The following is a 16,649-nucleotide window of genomic DNA, read 5'->3' as shown; positions in this document are numbered from 1 at the left end:
CCACCTGCCTGTCTGTCTCCACTGTGACTTTATGACTTTTGACCTTGAGTAAAATGAGTCATTAATGTTGGTTTGAGCCACATGATGTTATGCAACATGAGGTTTGTGAAATAAATAAATACAATCATGACAAAGAGAAATATGCCATGTGATGAATAAAATCATATCAGTTAACTTCTTTCCCTTCCTTTTCTGTTGGAACATTGACTTACTGTGAATGTGCAATGCAGCTTGTTGTGCATTGAGTTACTGCTATTGTTAACACTGAGTCTATGTGACACAGCACACACACACACACACACACACATACACACACACACAGAGTGGGATGGCAGACTTCCTCTCCACATGGAGACATTTGTCCTGACCTGATGACTCATTCAGCTATGAGTCCAACGCGGCTTCTATATAACACAGAAGCAGCTTTCTTTGTGCTTAACACACTCACACACACAGAGATGTTCTGACTGGATAGCACAGAGCGGAGAGCAGGAAGAGGTAAGAGAGAGTGTGTGATGTCTGCAGGGAGTGTCTGTTTTACACACAACAAACATACACACACCTGAGTCCTTCACATAGATCGGTCCACATGCTTTAATAGACACGTAGAGTAGACAGTTGGTGAAGGTGTCATCGTTGTAATGAAAAACAATTCACGAAGAACCTTTATCCTAGAATCTGACCTCTGTTTGCGTCTTTGAGTGTGTCTCTGGTTTAGGAATTCCTTCTTTTTTGAGTTTGTTTAGTTTAGTTTATTTGTTTTACGTCACTTTGTGATATTCATAGGAAGATTTGCCTTGTCCAATGTATAGCTACTGAATAGGAGACTATTGATGTTAAATAATTACTAGCCAAAGTAATCATGTTTCATTCTCTGTGTGATAGGGAGCGACGATCACAGCAAGCAGAGACATTTGTGTTTTTTCCTCCACTTGTCACTAATTCCCGGCAGCACTAGAAATTCGTTGGAGCTCAGGTTCTGTGGTTAGTGGTCCCTACACTGTAACCCAAAGCATAAATCTGGCTCATGGCTTTTAACAGCCCACAGATATGTGTGATACGTGTGATATGTGTGCGTGATCACACGATATTTTTCGTCTGCAGAGAATCAGAAAAACAAAACTAGTCAAACAAATTCTTATGACAGGACTAACCTGGAAGCTACAAGACAGTTCACAACCAGCATGATCATGAAGTCCAACAATATGGTCAGGATTGTCATTTAACGGTTTTCCTCTGCAGGACCAACACACACACACATACAAACACACACACACACCACATACACACACCACACACACACACACACACACACCACACACACACACACACACACACAACACACATACACAACCACATACACACACACCACACACACACACACACCACACACACACACACACACACCACACACACACACACACACAACACACATACACACACACACACACACACACACACACCACACACACACACACACACACAACACACACACACACACACACACACACACACACCACACACACGCACACACACACACACACACACACACACACACACACACAAGTACTCCTGATCCTCCTGTGCATGTGTTTGTGTTGATCGTGTGTGTCCAAGAGAGAGCGGTACAGTACATCCTCTCTGAGCTGCCATTCATCACCCGAACTGACTCACCTCTTCTCACCTGCTGATGTCAACTGCTCTTCTAGTCCGCTTCACACAACAAATTCCACACTCCCACAGAGGAACACAGAGGCATGTGGAGGGGAGGCCAAGCCAGCTCCACTAGTGTGTTTGAGTGTGAACTGTATTTAGTCACGATGGCAGGTATCGCTGGAAGAAAAAGAGAAAGCAATCACTAAGAATAATCACACTGCAGCAAGGAATGGATTCACTAGAACAGCTCTCAATTCAATTAAATTCAGTATATTTTATATATCCCAAAATCACAAATTACAAAATATCCCTGACCTTTGACCTCACATCGGATCAGGAAAAACTCCAGAAACCTTACATGAGGAAAAAAAGGGGATAAACATTCAGGAGAGCAACAGAGGAGGATCCCTCTCCACGGATGAACAGAAGCAATAGATGTCATGTGTACAGAATGAACAGCATAAAAGAGATACAACACATTCAATGAATATGACAGAAATGTATGAATAATTAGTAGTAGGCATCGATCCAGATTTCCACAATCCATGAAGAGAAGGGGGCGCATCGACAGGACCATGGAGGCAGGGCCACCAATGAGGGCCTTTGAGACAGGAGGCACAGAGAAGGAGGCAGGGCCATTGGGAAGGAGGCCGGGTCCAGGCCAGAGGCTGGATGCAGGAAGCAGGGGCAAGGACCCAGGACCCTGGACCAGCGTCAGACACAGCCAGGTCCAATGGACCCTATGAGAAGTCACAAAGACTCCGGGGAGAAAGTACAGTTATTAATGTGCAATGGAGATATGTAAATGCATCCATAAGGAGAGAGAGAAGAGGAGAGAGGAGCTCAGTGTATCTTAAAACATCCCCCAGCAGCCTATAAGCCTATAGCAGCATATCTAGGGGCTGGACCAGGGCTAACCTGATTCAGCCCTAACTAGGAGGAGCTTGATAACTGAAGGCTCTGGCTCCCATCCTACTTTTTAGGACTCTAGGAACCACAAGTAGCCCCACATTTGAGCTGTTTGAGTCCCTTCCATCTAGCAGGAGGCTGCGGTCCACCAAGTCCAAGACGCACGCCACTCAAACAGCTTCTTCCCGTCAGCAGTCAGGCTCATCAACGAAGCCCGGACCCCCCACTGACTGTCTCTTCCATCCCCGGGTCTATTTACCACCCCTGGACTATTTCATCCCTTGGTCTATTTTCCACTGGTCACTCCTCTGCACATACCAGCACACTTAAATAATACACGTCACTTTTACTAAAACTGTAACATTACATACACTTTACAATTGCACTTCATCATACACTGTACATACACTTTACAATTGCACTTATCTTACACTGTACATTTTATTCTATGTCTCGTCTGCACTTTGTTGATTGTTTATTTGTTGTCTACTGTTGTTGCTTGTTGTTGTTTGTTTTTAACGTCCTATGTTGCACCACCCACCACGCTAAGTTCCTTGTAGGTATGGCTAATAAAACAGTTTCTGATTCTGATTTAGTGAGCGCAGCTCTCTAGTGGGGCAATATGGTACTACAAGCTCCTTAAGATATGATGGTGCATCACCAATCAAGGCTTTGTAGGTGAGGAGAAGAATTTTAAATGTGATTCTTGATTTTACAGGGAGCCAGTGCAGAGCAGCTAATACAGGAGTCATGTGATCTCTTTTCTTAGTTTTTGTGAGTACACGAGCTGCAGCATTCTGGATCAACTGGAGGGACTTAAGAGACTTATTAGAGCAGCCTGATAATAAGGAGTTGCAGTAATCTAGTCTGGAAGTAACAAACGCGTGAACCGTTTTTTTCTGCATCGCTTTGAGACAAGATGTGCCTGAGAAAATGCAGTTCTTGAGATTTGCTTAACGTGCGAGTTAAGACAAGTCCTGATCAAAGATAACACTGAGATTCTTCACAGTGGTGCTGGATGCCAGGGCAGTGCCATCTACAGAAACCACATCACCAGATAATTGATCTCTGAGGTGTTCAGGTCTGAGTAAAATAACTTTTTATGTCTTTAAGACATTCTTGAATTTTAGCGAGTTGGTTGGTCTCCTCTAGTTTGATCAATAGATATAATTGAGTATTGTCTGCATAACAATGAAAGTTTATGGAGTGTTTCCTGATAATGTTGCCCAAAGGAAGCACATATATAAAATAAAAATGGTCCAAGCACAGAACCTTGTGGAACTCCGTGATTAACGTTGGTGGTCATTGAGGCTTCATCGTTTACAAATACAAATTGAGATCGATCTGATAAATAGGATTTAAACCAACTTAGTGCGGTACCTGAAATGCCAATCGACTGATCCAGTCTCTGTAATAGGATGTCATTATCAATGGTGTCGAACGCAGCATTAAGGTCTAATAATACCAGTACAGAGATGAGTCCTTTATCTGATGCAATTAGGAGGTCATTTGTAATTTTCACCAGTGCTGTCTCTGTGCTGTGGTGTTTTCTAAATCCTGACTGAAACTCCTCAAATAAACTATTCTGATGTAGGAAGTCACACAACTGATTTGCGACTACTTTCTCAAGGATCTTAGAGAGGAAGGGAAGGTTAGAGATCGGTCTGTAGTTAGCCAACACCTCTGGATCAAGAGTGGGCTTTTTCAGGAGAGGTTTAATTACAGCTACTTTGAAGGAATGTGGTACATGGCCTGTTAGCAAAGACACATTAACAATATCCAGCAGAGAGGTGCCAATTAAAGGCAAAACGTCTTTAAGCAGCCTCGTTGGGATGGGGTCTAAGAGACAGGTAGACGGTTTAGAAGTAGAAACCGTTGAAGACAATTGGTCAAAGTTGATGGCTGAAAAGCCATCCATATATACACCAGGGCATACAGCCGTTTCCAAGGCCACTCCTCTTGAGGACAGATCGGTACTAGTTGAGGTCAAGAGATCATCAATCTTGCCTCTAATAGTTAAAATCTTTTCATTGAAGAAGTTCATGAAGTCATTACTACTGAGGTCTATAGGAATACACGGCTCCACAGAGCTGTGACTCTCTGTCAGCCTGGCTACAGTGCTAAAGAGAACCCTGGGGTTGTTCTTATTTTTCTCTATTACTGATGAGTAATAGGCTGCTCTGGCATTACGGAGAGCCTTTTTATATGTTTTAAGACTATCTCTCCAAACTAAGAGTGATTGTTCCAGATTGGTTGAAGGCCATATGCTTTTGAGCTTTCGTGAAGTTTGCTTTAGTTCACGGGTCTGAGGGTTCTACCAGGGAGAAAACCTCCTTTGCCTCACTGTCCTTTTCTTCAGTGGGGCTATCGAGTCTAGTGTCATTCTCAGTGAGCCTGTAGCACTATCGACAAGATGATCAATCTGGGACGGACTAAAGTTAGCACAGGAGTCCTCCGTCACATTGAGACGTGGTATTGAATCAAATGCAGAAGGAATCGCTTCTTTAAATGTAGCTACAGCACTGTCAGTTAGACATCTGGTGTAGAAACTCTTGACTAACGGTGTATACTCCAGGAGTATAAACTCAAAAGTTATGAAGTAATGGTCTGACAGAAGAGGGTTCTGTGGGAAGACCTCCAAATGCTCAATGTTAATGCCACCCACATGCAATGTGTGTGTGTTTGTGTGTGTGTGTCTCAGCTCTGCCCTTGCTGTTGGCAAGTAGCATTTAGAATCACTCAAGCCTTCGCTGGAGATAATTAGTATTCCACTTTTTGGGACTGGAGCTGTTGCCCTCCACACACAGTGAACAAGGCCAGACATCGCATTGTCATCTTGTCAAACACATCTGTAATCTCATTACTTTTTTAAAATATTCATGAATCATATTATGTATTTTATTATTTCACACGCCAAATGTTCAGAAAACCGTAAAGCCCTCAGTGTGAATTTATCAGATATAAAATATACTTCATAATAATAATGTTTTCCACATGATAAACATTAAATCTGTTTCACAAATAATACATTGACATAGTTTAATTGTGTTGATTTATTTAGTAGCATTTTATTTATTTCAGATGTTGTGACCTTTGTTAATTGCAATTGTTCATTATGAAAATTAGATATATTAATCTGTAATTTATTGTCAAGTAATCTAATCGACTGCAATTATAAAACAGAAACAACAACAATACTATTACTACTACTATATAAAAATTATAATAGAAATAAAGATAAGAATAAAAATGACCTTTTTAAACCAATTAAAAGATGTGTTTCCTCTCTCAGTACAGTGACACCAGCTGTTAGCTGCTGCTGTTCTTGCCCCACCTGAGTGTCCGTTCCCAGCTTTTTCTTCCGGTCCGTCCCCTAAAACAGTCCCTAATGAGTTCCTCTCCACTGATGTCTCGAGCTAACATGGACATCCTGGACGAGCTGCAGCTGATCGCAGCTCAGAATTTGGAGAGGCTGCAGGTCAACAAGTACTATGAGGTGATCAGGGAGCTGGGCAAAGGCACCTATGGCAAGGTGGACCTGGTCATCCACAAAATCCGAGGTGAGGGGACACGTACATACAAGTACACACAAACAATATTTTGCTGCTTTAAATAGAAAAAAAACAACAACACAAAAGTTGGTATTTCTTCAATTTTGCCCATAAGGTACAAAAATGGCACTGAAGTTTCTGAAGAAGAAGACAACCAAGCTGAAGTCGTTCCTGCGAGAGTACAGCATCTCACTCTACCTGTCCCCCTGTCCTTTCATCATCAACATGTTCGGCATTGCCTTCGAGACAGACGACTACTATGTGTTTGCACAGGAGTACGCTCTGGCAGGGGACCTCTTTGATATCATTCCTCCACAGGTGCTGCTCCATCCTTCTTTATTCTGGCCTTTGCCTCATTGCATCATTGGAGTCGTTATTAGACCACAATCATCCAGCATATTGTACTGCTAAATATGCCTTCTATGTTACACTCTGATCTCCCTATGTCCGTCCTTTCAGGTCGGTCTTCCTGAGGCGGTGGCCAAGCGTTGTGTGCACCAAGTGGCCATCGCTCTGGACTACCTTCACTGTAAGAAGCTGGTCCACAGGGACATCAAGCCTGAAAACATCCTAATTTTTGACCGGGAGTGCCGCAAAGTCAAGCTGTCAGATTTTGGCATGACCCGTCGAGCTGGCTCACCTGTGAAAAGAGTGAGTAACATTTCTGTCTATTACGTCTAAAACGTCTAAACTCTGTGTTTTTTGGACCGCAGTGTTGACTTTAAGTATTTCCCCTGCAGGTGAGCGGCACCATCCCCTACACGGCCCCGGAGCTCTGCGACGTGTCCCGCCATGAGGGATTCTATGTGGACTACAGCACTGACGTCTGGGCCTTCGGGGTTCTGCTCTTCTGCATGCTGACCGGGAACTTCCCCTGGGAGAAGGCGCTGCCCTCCGACTCCTTTTACCAGGAGTTCATTCGCTGGCAGAGGAGGAGGACGAACACCGTGCCCTCCCAGTGGAGGCGCTTCACTGAGCAGGCCCTCCGCATGTTCCGCCGGCTGCTATCCGTGGAACAGGACCGCCGCTGCTCCGTCAAAGAGGTCTTTGGTTACTTCAGCCACTCCTGGATGCTGGACGCAGAGAACAACAACAACAGCAATGGCGGTGGAGGAGGAGGAGGGGTGCGGGGAGAGGTGGACGGCACTATCTCGTCATCTTCATCCGGGGAGGAAGACGAGGAGCTCCTTGTGGAGAGGATGAAACAGCAGACTTTATCTCCTCTCTCCCCGCTGTCACCTCTCTCTCCCATGTCTCCGGTGGCCGTGGAGAGGGGAGCCGGGGCTAAGGGTGGGATGATGGAACCAGGCGGCAGCCACCATTTCGTGTCTGTCTCCACCAACAGCTCTGGGTCGTCCACCAACAGTTATGATCGAATGCCGCGAGAGAACAGCTCACCGGGTGGCCGCATGCTGGTGGCCACACCCATTGAAATCTGCGTCTGAGTCGGTCAGAACGTTCACGTCGTCACAAACTCACTAGTACACACTTTTATACCTCGCATTCAACCACGTAGATGTGTATGCAAGGGAAAAGAAACAGACAATGAGTACTAACTTTAAACGTCTTTGGAGAGGAGGAGCACACATAACAGAAAGTATTTGTCGAAAACATTCCTCATGAAGTACAATTTTTTGACAAAGCAAGATTTAATTTATACTTTGATTTGAGTGACGTGCAGATGCAGTGTGATGAAACCCAGAGGAAAAGTGAAAAATTGCTTCCATTCAAGATACTGTCACTAAAACAATCGGAAAGACCAAAATGTATATCTTAAAGCAATACTTCCAGCAAAAAAATCAAATAGAGACACAAAAGTGTCAGAGGCAGTGTGATTGCTTCGGGACGAGGCCAGGTCTCCTTTCTGAGGGAAGATAAAGGATTTTTATTTTGGAAGACTAAAGAAACACAACGAGCGAGCGGGTGTGGGTGTTTCATGTGTAACAAAAATGTGAATGTGTGAGTGTGTTCTGCGTGTTTGAATCCAAAAGAGGTGGATTTATTTTGCTTTGAGAGTTTTATTTATTTTAATCAAAAAAAGACTACACACAATGTTTTCTATTGTTTTTTGTACAGCAGCTTTCTTTCGACTTCACATTGTGTTCTGGTGTCGCTGTGCCCAGTCCACAGCTGTACATGTTGGTATGAATAGTTGTATATATCATGTATGACCAAAGGTTTTCAGACGGAATATTACACCACTATAGTAAACCAGTATGTCCATGAGCGACACACTTATGACGTCTCTGTTCTTTAATGTCAAACATATCTACTTCACTGGTGGAAGGTGGATTTCTACTCACTCTCCAAATTCAGTTTGTATAGCTTCTCTTTTCTTTGAAAGGTTTTCTGAAAAATTCAGTTTGTATTGCTTCTGTTTTCTTCAAAAAGCAAAATGTATTGTCTGAAAAGTATTGTCTGAAAAGAAAAGAGTAAAAAAAAAAAATCAAAGAAGATGTGAAAGAGTCACCATTTATAAATTGCACGAGTAGCTCAAATATTCTTTACAAAGCTTTACAAAAAAATACGGGAAATGAGGATAAAAAGAAAAGTCAAATGTTGTGCTATGGAATTTTTGCCGTAGCACAATTTATTGCATTATGTCCCTGAGTGAATATTGCCATCATATTATCTCTTGAGACATCCTAGGGCTAAAAGAGCAGAACAATAATTAGTTTATAATAGTGTGTTGTATTTGTATTGCTATTAATGCTGTGTACTCATCTCACCACTTCCAGGAACTGAAAAACGCATAAGAACATAGAGCGAGAGGCTTGAATTAGATCACTTAATTAAATGGCCACCAAGTTCAAATGAACGGAAAAACAACATGATCCATTCCTTTCTTTGACTCAATATTATCGAAACAGCTTGAAGAAAAAAAGCCTTGGATCATGAGTAGGAATGGGCGTGTTGCGTTCCAGACATGAACCCGCATGAACTATGAACTGTGCTAAAGCTCTGCAGTGAAAACCCGCTTAGTGTTTCTCCTGTCACAAGCTGTCCCTAGAGAAATAACTGCAAATAACATGTTCGTTCATCTTGTGAGTCAACAGCCTCAGCTCGGACCTGCTTGACTGAGGATCAGCTAAACTCAGTTCAACCCTGATCCCTCTGGATCATGTTCATCAAAGCTGCTCCCGGATCAGCGACCACGTATACAAATGACTACATCTTGTGTCAATCTCTGACCTCATTGGCAGCCTTCTGACTCAGAACAAAGGACGGTCCTCATAGTCTGTATTCTGGTTGCTCCCCATCAGCCAGCTGCAAGCAGTAGTGGCTCGGCAGCGTTTACTGTGGAAGTGATGGCCCCTAGGCCTGGGCTCCCACCTTCAGAAAAGAAGAAAATCAACATGTAATCTGTTTAAAGATTTGGAACACAAGCCGCATAGTTTAATCCTAAAACTACTCTGTAGAATTGACATGCTGTTCCCTGTTTCTGCAGTAAACACCTTTACCTCCATCTAAGATGTGTCAAAATGACTTCTCTCATTCGTTTGCTGCCATGATTATCTGTTGAGCACGCCTCCAAGACAGCGACGACTGTGTAGTTTACTAATCAGGAAAGAAGGCAGGCAATAGATCAAAGTGTATTTCTGCCTTTTGCACTTTACAGTCATTTTGAATTCAGTCAATTCATTACTTAATTCATGTTATTTGGTGTTCAAATGGTAGGAGTTCAATTTGCAGAACCTTTCATGCAAATTGCTAAGTTAGCCAGACAACGTTTTCATGTTGTGCAGAAGTTATATTAAATTTTTTTTAATAATAAAAAACACATGATGTGGGTACATGGTTGGTTACTGGCACTGATTGTCAGTGGAATAGCCTCAATTACCATAACAGAGTTGTTGGAGCATAACATGTTTGCATTGCTACTGTATTTAAGTGTACTGAAATTTGGCTGGGTTCATCAATAGCCTGTGTGTGTTTGTGTGAGGGGGGAGGGGGCTCACTGGTCATGAGCCACCATCCTCCAACATCCATCCATTCTTTTTAAAAAGAACATACAGAAAGCAATTGTGTGCCACAGTTCAGTGGTTACTGTAGGAAAACTGCTCCACCATTCCAATCTGGCAAAGGGAATTTGCTTGAAATATTTCTCAATGGCCAAGATGTTAAAACATTGTTGGCATAATTTCATCCAAGTGGATTCTTGCATGATGCGTCAGAATGTGTGAATGAATGTTCTCGTATTGGTGATGTGTTGGGATGAAACGCATCTCCAGTTACTGCTTGTGACTGCTGCAGCTGCCCAGGAGGACGGAGGAGACATTACGGGAACCACGCTGTATTAGTCCTCCTCACCTCATCCATAACGTAATGTGTTGTAATGGAGTTCCAATGTCTTTCTGTACAGTGACTTGTTTCAGAGCATCCTGTTTTTGGTGGCATCTTAGTGAGTAGATGGCCACAGCACTAGAACTCGTATCCAGTTCTGTCTTTGCAATACAACAGTCTTCCTGTAAATAAAATGAGAATTCTTGTTGCAGTGATCTGTTTTCCCCAGCAGTCCTCTGTGACACATTAGGCCATCGATGAAACCGATTAATAGTGATTATGTACAGTGTTCGTATCATCCTAGGAGAATGTGTTACAATATATTGAACTCGTGGCATGTTCACATCACACCCTTATTGAAATTGGATAGTTGATATTGTATTTTACTTTTTTTTCTTAAAAGTAAAGAAAGCAAGATTTCACATTTATTTATTACATGTTTAAAAGATGAATATTAAATAAATAAGACATGACTCATACAAGTTCGTAGAAATGTTATTTGTGTATTTTATTTCATAACAGCATTTTTAAATTGGTGTTGTCACCAAGCCCAGCCAAATTGAGGTGTCATGCGATCGGCTCGCTGCGCCACTATCGCTAACTTTGCAATTTGGTAAGTAGAGATAGTGAATTATTCAACATTGGTCAATATGGAGCTCAATATTACCAGAACAGTTATTGAAAACATTTATAAATTAAAGAGATTTCCACCAGTCTCCCCAAAACACTAATCGGTTACAGAAAACCACAATGTTGAACAAAATATTTATTTTTGACAATGACTTGATGGCATGGTGAGCAAGACAGTAGAAAATGATGCCATACAATGAAGACCATGAAAAAAAGTGACACGAGTTGGCAGTCCTAGTCCCATGTTAAACAGAGCACCGTCAGACACCGAGGAGCTGGAATGTGATGAGGAAATAGCACTTACTGATACATGTAGCATTGCTCTAGTCAATAGAAGGATTAACAACGAGCACAGAACACTAGTTACAAAACACTGTTCAAATCATTAGAATATCTGAGATCCAGCCCTGAGATTAACACTTTAAAAAAATCAAAACACTTTGAAACACTCAAAAACAGTTTTTGGTACAATGTGAACAACTGCCTCTTATTTAAAACTATTGCCGTGAAAATATGCCCGCACCAAAATATTAAATACCCAGAACATATGGATGGCACAAAAGAAATAGACGTGCTGTTCCATGTTAAAGATATTGTGTATGTGTGTGTGAGGATTCGTTACCATGGAGCTATATGGCTTATGGGCCCGTCTGGTCTCAGACAGCACAACGCTGGCCCTCGTGGAGAAAGTACACAGAGAATTCTATTAAAAAAAAAAAAAAAAAAAAAAAAAACCAGGCAGGCCAAAGCCCTGACATCAGCACCTGCCAAACACAAGTACTAATCTCAGTACACGGTTAACAGTGTGTATCAGTGTGGTCGAGGGCTCATTGGACCCGGTATCAATAAACATAGCCTGCTGCAGAAAAGTGCATTCAAGTTGCTTCAGTCATCAAGATGTCAAATAAATGTGATTTACATCCACTGATTTGTCGTTGCACCACAAGCTAGTGAGAACGGGAGCAACTGTATTTAACAGATAAGGCTTTTTCAGAAAGGTTCTGCCGGAAGGTCCCCATTTAGGCCCAATTCAAGGAAAACAATCCCAGTAGCCGATCAGGGATCTTTATACTGACATGGCTGTTCCTACTGAAATGGAGGTAAAGCAAACATTCTCAATGTCAGAAATCTGAAAACACATACACTTGAAGCAGAGTGGTCCTTTCATTTCAATGGGTGGTTTTGTTGAGGTACATTCAAAGTAATGTGTGTGTAAGATATAACCGTTGTTACTCCAAAGTGCTTTCTGCAACAAAAATAAAAACTCACATGGGGAGATTACATTCAAAACACATCAGCTTCAGTCCCCTCACTAACACCAACATTTAGTGAAAGGGGCTGGCTGTATTTCAGACTGGAATTTTGCAACGTGTTCCGTTTACTATGGAACCCTATTGTGTTGACAGCGTCCAATCAGGTACCTTGTTCAGTGAGTGTCATAGCTCCACCGACCAACATCTCCTTTACTGGCTCGATAACTTAGAAACACACAATCAAACCTCTTTTACAACTAATAAGAAAAGTCCAGGAATAAATAAACCAAATACTTACAAAATCTTAAAAACAATTAAATATCTTTGATTGATTGTTATTCATATTTAATCCAGGAATTAAAATTCCATATAAATAACTACACAGTGAAAACACAAGGAATTCCGCAAATTACTTTACGTCCACAGATTGGCTTGTGTCTTGAGCACCATTCGACTGGACTGAGTTTGGTGACTGGTCGCCTCCAGCCAGTGTCGTAATGGTGCAGATGAAGAGCAGAGGGTGGAGTGAAGGTTTACGGGTGCTAGCCGTCATCCAGAAGAACCCTGGTCCACAGTTGTCATGGATACCAACAGACGGGGAAGGAGAGCCCCTATGGGATGTTGCATGTCTGGATGAATAAAAATAAAAATATATTAAATATATTTCAAAGTGATGAATTCACCTGAACACATGTTTGTTCTGGAGAATAAGCACACTAGGAACATTTACTGCTTCATGTTGCATCACCTCTCTGTCCGTCTAAAACTTCAGTTCATAATTTTATCCATCAGACAAAAGTGTGAAATGGCCCCAAAAATGTGTTTTGAGAGGTCACAGAGACCTTTGACCAACAAATTCTTACCAGTTGATTTTTGAGTCCAGGTGGATGTTTGTGCCAAATTAGAAGAAGCTTAATTAATTGACTTCAACTAAGTGGTTTTGTTGTTTGTGCCAGTTAAAATAGAAGCACACCTGTAAAGATTTAATAATTCTCAATTATCTATCGGTTTTAGGTCCAGGTCCAGATACAACGGTGTCTGGGTCCTCGTCCTGCCTATAAGTGACCCCTGATGTAGAATAACATTCGTTAGTCATACTCTCGTCAAGCTTTGCCTTAACTTAAACTTCCTATGAAAACGGAAGTTTATTTTGAATGCATGTAAAACGCAGATATTGACATGCCGTCACTGATGACGCTAGATGGGTACGTAGAGGTCATAGTTTGAGGCTTAATAACCAACCTGACTTGATGCATCGGTGAGAGACTGTTGCCATGACTACACCACCTTGACATTAACTAGTGCAGTACCCATTCAAAACCTCCCTGTTCAGAACGGGCTGGATACTTGGCCTTTCGAACCGCTCATACAAACAACTTCTTTTTCACAACAGTTACTGTTATTTGGATGTGACGAGGTCTATGATTTAGGATATATTTTGCATTCATCACTTGATTGACTGCAACAAAAACTTGAAAGTGGCAAACTGCCAATATTGGAAGAATCTTTTACGCCACAATGGAAGTTTTTCAGTGACAAATTTCAAGTGCAACGGATCATTTTCTTTGAGCAATAAAAAAAGAATCTGGTAATCTTACAACCCAAATATATTTAATATACAATGTGTGCGTGTTTGTTATTTTTGCTTGATAAAAAAAAAAAAAAAAAAAAAGCTCTTTTCACACATTTTGACATGATATTAAAAGGGTAAACACAGGTGTAATTAAGGTGCAAGAAACGGGATTGGGAGTATTTTGATTGCCTCTATAGCTCATAGCTTACCGTGCTAACAATTCAATTCAGTTTATTTTGTATACCCCTCATATCACAAATTAGCTTTGAGGGCTTTACAATCTGCACACAGACATCCCTGTCACATCTGATCAGGAAAAACTCCCCGAAAAAAACCTTTCATGGAGGGAAAAAAAAGAGGGAAGAAACCTTCAGGAGAGCAACAGCGGAGGATCCCTCACCCCAGATGGACAGGAGCAATAGATGTCATGTGTACAGATGAACAGCGTTACAACACATTCAATGAATATGACAGAAATTATGAATAATAAGTAGTAGGCAAGGACCACGATCCAGACCTCCACAATCCATGAAACAGAAGGAGAAAGCGAGAAGGGGTTGGGGGGCATCAGCAGGGCCACGGAGGCAGGAGACCGGCCCACCAGGTAGGAGGCATCGCGAAAGTGGCAGGACCAATGAGGTAGGAGGCAGGGCCATTGGGAAGGAATGCTAGGTGTGCTAACAGCGCTAGCATACGCTGTATATAAGAAGTGGACATAGTCAGTCACGTCCCCATTGCTTTGTAGACTGATGTTTTGAAGCATCGAGGCCGGTGATTTGGGAGGTGCCATATTACTTCATGCAACCGGTAAAAGAAAGTGACCATATTTGGATTGCGACGTAGACACCACATTATTCTCTGGTAGAATTACAGTGAGCCCGCCCCTAAAGCATACCGTGCTTTATAGTCTACTTGACTCTGAATTGACCATAACTTACTAAATGAAAATCATGTGTATCGAATAAGACTTGAAACTAGATCGAGACCATAAACTCATGAAGGACCACTGCTTTGACACAATAAATAGAATGGGACCATAATAAATACTTTTATCAATTACACCTGTGTTGACCCTGCTATAACATGTAAAAATGGATGCTGTAAAAAAGTCCTACAGTGTTTTAATATTGCATGTCCATAAAGTTTGAGAGCAGCAGAGGCCGAGGAATTCAGACATTTAGTCTGAATATGGGTTGAGCTCCAAAACCCTCCTACACTTCCCATAACATAACTCATTAGCATATTTCATTGGACTCCCGAAACCCTAACAGAACTTCCTTCAGGAGCCGCAGATCACATGAAAGCGAAGCAGGCATTTACAAACCTCATGAGGTTGCTGCATCGTCACCTGTCCTCCCATCGGTTTCCTGGAGGGGCTCTGAATGTCTTGTTCTGGGGATGGATGGATGAGGAATCATTCTGTATGTAGCTGATAATACAGCCACACATGATATCTCTCAAACAGCAGAAACTACTTTGTATAATCAACTGGCACACTTTCACTTATTTTTGCTCACCTTGTGCTTTTTACACTTTGTGGAAAAAATGTCTTCTACGAGTACACAGTCTGCGAGAACAAGAACAGGAGTTAAATATGCCACATCGATTCATCCCACACGTGAAGGTTCAAGCTTAGTAGAAGTAATAACGACCAGCCACACTTTACAATCACAGATCAATTCACATGAACTCACATACAGCAATGGTCATGGGTGTATTGAACTAAATATTTTCAGATACAGTTGAAGCTTTAACTCAACCTCCAGTATTGGTCAATTTCATTGTAAACCAGTAAATGAAGGTCAACCATGCTTCTCTTCAGGAAGTGTCTGAATCTACTGTCCAGAGTTCTAGGCTCACTCAAGAATTCTTGGGCCAAAGATGTTTATGGAATTGACAATATTGTTCCCCATCACAAGCATTGTCAACAAATCTCAGGCAATGTGTGTTTCCGATAGGATGGAAATCAGCCATAGTAACACCCGATTTTAGTCAGGAGATTCAACCGATGTCTCTAATTATCGGTCAATCATATTCTCTCTGCCGTTTCCAAAATTGCTGAGAAATACCAAACACCTCTACAGCTCTCAATATCAGCTACATCCTATGCAGTTTGGTTACAGGGCTAATCATTCGACTGAAACATTCTATTGCTTTCTCCTCAAGAATGTGAAGCTTAAAATGGATAAAGGGGGTGTTGTAGCAGCTGTTTTTCTTGACCTGGCGTTTCACACAGTTAATCACAATGTCCTGATTAATACACTCAAATTGTAACCTTTCAAGAGAGTCTTGCCTTGCTGAAATTCTACCTTGAGGGAAGAACTCAGTGTGTCAAAGTGGGTGATGTTTCATCATCTATTCTGAGATCTAATATTTTTTTAGATGAGATTCAACGTTAACCCTATTTTAGGACCTTTATTATTCAGTTTATACATTAATGATTTGCCGGGTGTCTACAATGGGTGTGATATTCACATGTACGCTGATGATACAGTGATTTATGTGCACGCAAAAAAAAGAGCAAGCTGCACTTAAGCTCACGTCCACAATGACAAATGTAACTAAATGGCTTTCAGATTCCCATCTTCACCTGAATATTAAAAAGACTGTATGTTCTTCACAAAGAGGGCTTACAAAGTGTCACCGGAGCCAGAGGTTTATGTTGCTGGTAGAAGGCTACAGGTAGTGTCAGACTTTAAATATTTAGGAATTTGTATCGATTCTAATCTCTCTAAAAAAGCAGGTAAAACATGTGACAGGTTTTCAAATTTAACCTGATGAATTTTAGATATA

At 41.7% G+C, this 16,649-nt stretch overlaps 2 protein-coding genes across 7 annotated transcripts in view; one reads left to right on the top strand and one right to left on the bottom strand.

Moving 5' to 3' along the window:
- Window positions 1–5,953: 5,953 nt before the first annotated feature.
- bsk146 (brain specific kinase 146) lies at window positions 5,954–7,561 on the top strand. The gene is made up of 4 exons (XM_034558298.1): window positions 5,954–6,125; window positions 6,232–6,434; window positions 6,576–6,767; window positions 6,857–7,561. The coding sequence occupies exons 1-4, from the start codon at window positions 5,954–5,956 to the stop codon at window positions 7,559–7,561; spliced, it is 1,272 nt and encodes a 423-aa protein (XP_034414189.1).
- A 4,185-nt stretch (window positions 7,562–11,746) lies between these two features.
- The window catches only part of si:dkey-94l16.4 (transcription factor 20), a 12,134-nt gene continuing 7,231 nt past the window's right edge, over window positions 11,747–16,649 (bottom strand). For 3 of the 6 annotated variants that reach the window (XR_004611600.1, XR_004611603.1, XR_004611604.1), the window contains exons 4-5: window positions 15,374–16,649; window positions 15,181–15,248 (exon numbers count right to left, since the gene is read on the bottom strand). The exon at window positions 15,374–16,649 is cut by the window's right edge and continues 1,388 nt beyond it. Coding sequence is in view for 1 of the 6 variants with exons in the window: in XM_034558297.1 (XP_034414188.1) it covers window positions 15,201–15,248; window positions 15,374–15,423 (98 nt within the window). In the remaining 5 variants the exon portion in view is untranslated. Of the gene's footprint in view, window positions 12,913–15,180; window positions 15,249–15,373 lie in introns of those variants that run through there. The other 3 variants (XM_034558297.1, XR_004611602.1, XR_004611601.1) reach the window with 3 other exon arrangements.

Source organism: Cyclopterus lumpus, chromosome 19 (assembly GCF_009769545.1).
Source record: "Cyclopterus lumpus isolate fCycLum1 chromosome 19, fCycLum1.pri, whole genome shotgun sequence".
Lineage (NCBI taxonomy): Eukaryota > Metazoa > Chordata > Actinopteri > Perciformes > Cyclopteridae > Cyclopterus > Cyclopterus lumpus.
The sequence above is the reverse complement of the archived record's forward strand: the minus strand, read 5'-3'. Positions and strand labels throughout refer to the sequence as shown.

What these genes read in the sequence shown, in the direction of transcription:
- bsk146 (XM_034558298.1), top strand. Translation starts at nt 5,954, where the DNA reads ATGAGTTCCTCTCCACTGATGTCTCGAGCTAACATGGACATCCTGGAC. An exon ending in GGTCATCCACAAAATCCGAG is followed by an intron (nt 6,126 to 6,231) that starts GTGAGGGGACAC and finishes TTTGCCCATAAG; the next exon opens with GTACAAAAATGGCACTGAAG. An exon ending in TTGATATCATTCCTCCACAG is followed by an intron (nt 6,435 to 6,575) that starts GTGCTGCTCCAT and finishes CCGTCCTTTCAG; the next exon opens with GTCGGTCTTCCTGAGGCGGT.